The 7,226-nt window shown below is 41.7% G+C and overlaps 1 protein-coding gene across 1 annotated transcript; it reads right to left on the reverse strand.

The window, feature by feature from the left end:
* Nucleotides 1-2,330: 2,330 nt before the first annotated feature.
* Nucleotides 2,331-3,307, reverse strand: LOC103519237 (the record flags this gene model as incomplete). Its single annotated transcript, XM_008484323.2, has 2 exons — nt 2,851-3,307; nt 2,331-2,674 (listed from the first exon to the last, which is right to left on the reverse strand). Coding segments are annotated over exons 1-2 (721 nt in total), but the record flags the coding sequence as incomplete, so codon positions are not given.
* Between the last annotated feature and the right edge of the window lie 3,919 nt (nt 3,308-7,226).

Below are 7,226 nucleotides of genomic sequence, written 5' to 3' on the forward strand. Positions count from 1 at the left end.
AGAAGAAGAAGAAGAAGAAGAAGAAGAAGAAGAAGAAGAAGAAGAAGAAGAAGAAGAAGAACAAGAAGAAGAAGAACAAGAAGAAGAAGAAGGAAAAGAAGAAGAAGAAGAAGAAGAAGAAGAAGAAGAAGAAGAAGAAGAAAGAGCGAACTGTAACAGCGGAGGTCTTATCGTCCCGAAAGCGAAAGCAACCTTGAAAAGAAGAAGAAGAAGAAGAAGAAGAAGAAGAAGAAAGAGCGAACTGTAACAGCGGAGGTCTTATCGTCCCGAAAGCGAAAGCAACCTTTCCGAGAATGAAGGTTCCTACCTTGCTGGTTCAGGATAAAGTTCGCCCCGCGCGGAAATCGAACCCGCGACCTAGGGCTTACAAGGTATGCAAGAAGGAGGATAGGATAAAAGAAAGCCAGCCGTTCCGGGAACGAACCTTATATTTTTTTTTTATTAGGAACAACGAACGAGCCTTATCTTTACCTTGTCTTTTTTTATATTGAAAGGTATTTACAGAGGGACACTATACCAATCAGAATCCTTGTCAATTATATCAAGTCATTTAGGATAAAACTCGCCCCGGGCGGGAATCGAACCCGCGACCTAGCAGACTAAGATCGATTTTTTAACACCCTGAACACCGCGGTAATGTAGGACAGTGGTTCTCAAACTTTTTTTGGCCGCGGAGCACCAAGCAACTGCTGTAAACTCTACGGAGCACCCCCCCCCCTTAGGAATTTTTAAAAATAATTCGGAATGATTCGGAAATGTTCATTAGCGTACGGTCCGTACGGCTTGTTCCAATACTTTCCATTTGACTAAACATATTCCTGCGATTTTTTTTTTTTTTTAATGCGGTAAGAAAAATGAAACTATGCGGAGTACCTGGAAGCTCTTCGCAGAGCAACCAGTGCAGTGCTCCGCGGAGCACAGTTTGAGAACCACTGATGTAGGATATTTAGAATAAACTTTGTCTGATGGTGATGTGTTGATCCTCCCAATAATTTCAAATCAGTTTCTGTATTCATAAACCATTCAGCTCTAAGTTCAGTAGCTACCCTGTATGACGTGTCACAAAAGATCTAACCAGGTCGCAGTGACCAAGGGCGTTTATTAAAGCCGATGGCCCTACCTTTACCAATACCCTGTATGACACGTTCAATATAAATAGATAAATACATAAAATACATATAGAGCAGAAGTTCCCAATCTGTGGTACGCGTACAACTAGTGGTACGCGGAAGCATTTCTGGTGGTACGCGAAGTGATTTGAAAAACCAATTTTTACTTTCCTTATCCTATAGGAAGGAAAGTAATGTAATCGGGACAAATTTTCGATGGTTAGTTTTTAGTCCGTCCTTCCTTTATTATTACAATAGTAATAAAAAGGTATAAGGGACGGACTATTGTATTCGCTTCGGTGTCGGTCTGTCTGTCTGTCAGTCTGTCTGTCTGTCAGTCTGTCCCCATAGAAGGACTTATCTCTGTCTGTCTGTCTCTCTGTAAACAAATTATCTCGAGAACTGTAAGAGCTAGAGACTTGAAATTTGATATGTAGCTGTCAAATGTGACAAGGATGGGACACGAAACTTTTGGTTAAGACCCGTGCAACGGTTGGCGGCATTTTACCGCTTTTTGGCGGTGTTCGGTGTAATTTAACAATATCTCGGGAACGGTATAAGCTAGAGACTTGAAAAGGGCACTTCATCTAACACAAAAATTTCGACTGTGGCGCTAAAGTTTCTTTCTTTTACCCGCAAACCACACACAATTGATGTATGGTGGATCGCCAAAAGAGCCTTGAGGTGTCAGGTGGTACGCAGTACTTAAAAATTTGGGAACCCCTAAAAATCTAAATCAATACACCAAAAATTGTGACAGGGCACTTCAACTAACACAAAAGTTTCGACTGTGGCGCTAAAGTTTCTTTCTTTTACCCCCAAACCACACACAATTGATGTATGTTGGGTCGCCAAAAGAGCCTTGAGGTGTCAGGTGGTACGCAGTACTTAAAAATTTGGGAACCCCTGACACAGATCAATATATATTATATATATTAGTGTAGGTAGAGCTGTCAGCTGTAGAGTTGTAAATAGGGGAGTAGGATTTGAGTTCCAACAGGAAGTAATGTACCTCCCAGACGTGACAATGTGTGATATATAATGTTCTTCTATTTAAACATTTGGTAACCTCCGTTCTCCGTGGCTATCACACAAGGCTTGCACGCAGGAGGCCCGGGTTCGATTCCCGGCGGGGTCAAAAAATTTGTATCATGCAAATGATTGATTGCGTGACCATGGGCGTAGGTACCCAGCATCGGGTCTGGGGGGGGGGGGGGCGGCCGCTGTTATCATGAATAGTAATGGCTTCAGCGTAGGACGGAACCACGGGGTAACCGAAGGTTATGTTGGAGCATTGGACCACGTCTTCGTATCCTACCAGAAGAATGAGGGTGAACGTATACCTGGTATATCCCACCCCATACTTATTGGGCACATAAGTGACATTGCGGATGTTCAAAACTTCGGTCTTCCCATGGGCCTTAGCGTATTTGTTTGCGTAGAGTTGTGCCGCTTTGGCTGTTGCCTCATCAAACCAGCCTCTAAACTTTGTGTTCTCTAACTTTCTTTCGATGACTTGCTTCTTTGTGTACGCAATGATCGTGCAGTTTCCAGTACTGGTGTACCCTCTCCTATGTCTATGAGGTGGTATCCCCCAGTTTACTCGCTGTTTGCGTAGAGTTGTGCCGCTTTGGCTGTTGCCTCATCAAACCAGCCTCTAAATTTTGTGTTCTCTAACTTTCTTTCGTTGAATAGCTTCTTTGTGTACGCAATGATCGTGCAGTTTCCAGTACTGGTGTACCCTCTCCTATGTCTATGAGGTGGTATCCCCCAGTTTACTCGTGTGTCGTTACACTGCGCGTAGTCTTTCTCCGAGGTGAACCGAACATCGAAGGAGGTTTCCTCCTCATAGGGGATTACGGCAGCCTTGACGTTCCACCTTTGACTGGAAATCTCCTTTCTGTTGAGCGCGACGGAGAACTCATTCTCCAATTCGCTCTTGAGCTGATCGGACGCTCCGGTCACTGCCTTGCTTCTGAATTCTGCTTTTAATTCTTCTGGGGGGATGATGATGATGTCTGAGAGACGTTGTTTTGTAGGTTTTGATGTCTGAGAGACGTTATCGGCAGACACCACACACACTAACAATACACTAAGAACTAACGTGAGAAGTGTCATGATCCTAGAAGGTGGTAGACTGAGTCACTAACGGGTTTTAAGAGACGGTAGACTAAGTCACTAACGGAACTATCTTGGAAAGACACATATTAGCGTATTTATACCACTGATGAACACTTATCAGGTCTTCTTTGTTTTACAGCTCATAATTTCATCAAACCCAGGGCGTATTTAGGGGGACAGGGAGCTGTCCCACTCGGGCTTTTGTTCCTAAATGTACATAGTAGTAATATACTGCACCTAATGGTCTATAATTTGGAGCATCCCCCCTCCCTCTATAAGCCACTGTTCGGATCCTTCCCCCCTCTCTGAAATCCTTGGTACGGCCCTGCTGTTGTTGTTGTTATTGTAGCGGCTTTAGCTTTCGCCGAATGGTGATGACAGATTAAAGAGAAGATATCTTTTTGTATCTGCCATACACCAGGGTGATAGTCTCTAGCCATGTTTAATTGGCTCGTCCTGAACCGCAGTCAACCTTCGTTTTTTTTTCTTTAATTTTTACCTAAGCAGGAGAAAAGCCCCACTTTGGCCATATCTTGACTCAACCTTCGTGACGACTTGTGCTTATTATTTAAAAGGCCCTGCTCAGACCCAATAGCTTTTAATTAGCTAGGTATTGATAGTAGGACGTAAGTGTCACCTTAATGATTGTGCTTTTATGTTTTCAAAAAATAATTAATTACCTATGCATCTCGACTGTAGTTAGGCTATCTGCCTTTTTATGAGTCACCTTTTGAGGCAGTTAGGACAGGGGACATTACAAACCACTTGCAATTACAAACCAATAAACAAATTTATGAGCCATTTTTGGTGATTTTTATGGCCTTAATTGGGCCTCTGATGTCATTCATTTGTACATAAAATATTGTATTGGTTGGTTTAAACCAATGAACGAATTTATGAGCCATTTTTGAGTGATTTTTATGGCCGTAATCGGACCTCTGGTGTCATTCATTTGTACATAAAATATTCTATTGGTTGGTTTAAAGCAATGAACGAATTTATGAGCCATTTTTTGGTGATTTTTATGGCCGTAATCGGACCTCTGGTTGTCAGTCATTTGTACATAAAACACGAGCAGGTACTCATATAATGGTAATAATATTACTTTTATTCAAAAATTTAATAACTTCAATACTATCTTTTACTTTTATTCAATATCATCTTTTTAATTTCCTCATTTTATTAATATTTTACTGGTAATTAACTACTCACAAACACCTGAGTGGTCCGGAAAAGAGCCAGCAGTACACGATTGCCCAAATGGTCACCCATCCGGATACTAACCACACGCGATTTTGCTTAACTTCAATGATCCATTGCAGTTGTAAACAACGAACAACAACGATTCAATGATCCAGTTGTAAACAACGGATGCATCCTACGCACTGTCTCCACATCATGTCATTTCATCTAATAGAAAGTATTCTGCGGGTTCGATTCCCGCCCGGGGCGGAATTTATCCTGAAGGAATATGGTTCGTTCTCGGAACGGCGTGATCCATTGCAGTTGTAAACAACGAATAACAACGATTCAATGATCCAGTTGTAAACAACGGATGCATTCTACGCACTGTCTCCACATCTAATATTCACTTTCATCTAATAGAAAGTATTCTGCGGGTTCGATTCCCGCCCGGGGCGGAATTTATCCTGAAGGAATATGGTTCGTTCTCGGAACGGCTGGCTTTCTCCTATCCTCTCTTCGATTTCGGGACGATAAGACCCTAGCAGTTACGGTTCCCTCTATAATTTTTTTTTTTTTGAAAGTATTCTATTCGAAATTAAGGAGCGCGGCAGCGCTTCGGCCTGCCATCGGCGCGGCGACCTAGCGCTTACAAGAGAGACGCGCTACCTTCCAAACTAACTTGACTGGCTTTTGTCATCACCAGTTTCTAAAGGCAGCGCCTTGTAGTTGTAGTCTGTTCCTTGCTGCTTCCTTTAGTTGTTGATAGGATGAGCAGCCCATTTGCACCTGGATAAATCAAAATAATTATTTTCAAAGGGATGCGACTTTGAATGTCATAAATACGCCCCTTAAAATAAATTAAAATTGTAGGTACCAGGTGACAAGCAAGGGTTTTTGAAGAGGTTTGATAAAGAGAACTGTAAAAACGGAGTCACCTGGATTTGCTGGCTTTAGTAGGTTTTTTTTTTATTTTTTAAGAGGTTTGACAGAGGGAACTGTAACTGCTAAGGTCTTATCGTCCCGAAATCGAAGAGAGAAGGAAGACAGGGCACCTGGATTTGCGGGCTTTAGTAGGTTTTTTTTTTTTAATTTTTTAAGAGGTTTGACAGAGGGAACTGTAACTGCTAAGGTCTTATCGTCCCGAAATCGAAGAGAGAAGGAAGACACAAGAGAGAAAAAGACAGGATAGGAGAAAACCAGTCGTTCCGAGAACGAACCTTATCTGTTTAGGATAAAGTTCGCCCCGGGAGGGAATGAAATCCACGACCTAGCGCTTACAAGGCAGATCCGCTACCCTCCAAGCTAACTAGGTTGACTAAAATCCAATGGTTTTTCTTCTTCTTCTTCTTCTTAAGCCCGTCATGTTGTTCGTGAAATCCAATGTTTGGGTCCAAAATTCAGTCGAACTTTCGTATTCTATTACCTACTCTTCCTTACCTCATCATCATGTGTTGACTATTACTACTATTGCTTTGGTTGAGTGGTGAGGTGAGGTTGGGAATGTACCCGAGACACTTTGGACGGGCGCTCTACCGAAATAAAACAGGTAGCTTAACTCAATATGTACACAAGAAGCCCACTCTGAGGCTTATGTGTTTGGGCAATAGATCAGTTGCGCTTACTTGGGTGATGTTTCAAAGTCATAGAGCAGGAAAAATGAGGACCATCGGAATTTTTCTTTTCCTTCTGACAGGATAGGAGAAAGCCATCCGTTCCGGGAACGAACATTGATTGTTTAGGATAAAGTTTGCCCCGGACGGGAATCGAACCCGCAGCCTAGCGCTTACAAGGCAGACGAGCTACCAACCTAGCTAACTAAGCTGGCTGGCAAGAAAAAAAATTTAATATTTGGGATAATATTCGTTCTCGGAACGGCTGGCTTTCTCCTATCCTGTCTTCCTTCTCTCTTCGATTTCGGGACGATAAGACCAAGTAATTGCCCGAAGGGATGGGTTAAGCTTATACGTATCTACGAAAAAGAAAACACATTTTGAATTTAAAATTTTGTGTAATGGGTAATGACTTTATTATAAAAACATCCGCTTTTTTTCTCGGTTGTATATTTTTTCCTTTTCTTTTCAAACAAATAATTCAATAAAATATTAAATACATAATAAATATAAATTATAAAAAATAAATATTACACTACAATAATTACACGAGGATATTTATAAATAGGTTAAAGCGCGATTTCCACTATCCGTTCAGGTCATGCTCCAGTCACAGTACGTTCTAGGAACGGTCAATTTACATACGTTCTAGGAACGGTCAATTCACAGGTGATTTGATGGGAGTGAGAATACAGATGTGATTTTAGATCATAGGTATTCAAATTAAGAGTGAAGGGCAAAACCAGTTGGCCTCAAAGCGATCACTCTGAAGCTGATTGAGAGGCCGACGACAAACGCCGACCCCATCTGAACATGGGAAAAGGCGAAGGAAAAGAATTAGATCATAGATCTATCTATTCCGTCATAATTCTAAATAATTTTATTTAATCGTCAGAAATATGAGTGAGAATATTTTGATTATACCGTGACTGGAGTGTGACCGGGACTCTCTATTCCATCATAATTCTAAATAATTTTATTTAATCGTCAGAAATATGAGTGAGAATATTTTGATTATACCGTGACTGGAGTGTGACCGGGACTCTAGGGGAAATTGGCGAAAAATGGAGGGGATTTGAAGGATAATCATACAATATACATTAGGACTCTAGTCAGCTCCCATGACGTAGTGGTCACTGCACTCGCCTTGCACGCGGGAGACCCGGGTTCGATTCCCGGCGGGGTCAAGAAATTTGTATCA

The sequence above is a fragment of the Diaphorina citri genome, unplaced genomic scaffold (genome assembly GCF_000475195.1).
Source record: "Diaphorina citri unplaced genomic scaffold, Diaci psyllid genome assembly version 1.1 scaffold2619, whole genome shotgun sequence".
Classification (NCBI taxonomy): domain Eukaryota; kingdom Metazoa; phylum Arthropoda; class Insecta; order Hemiptera; family Psyllidae; genus Diaphorina; species Diaphorina citri.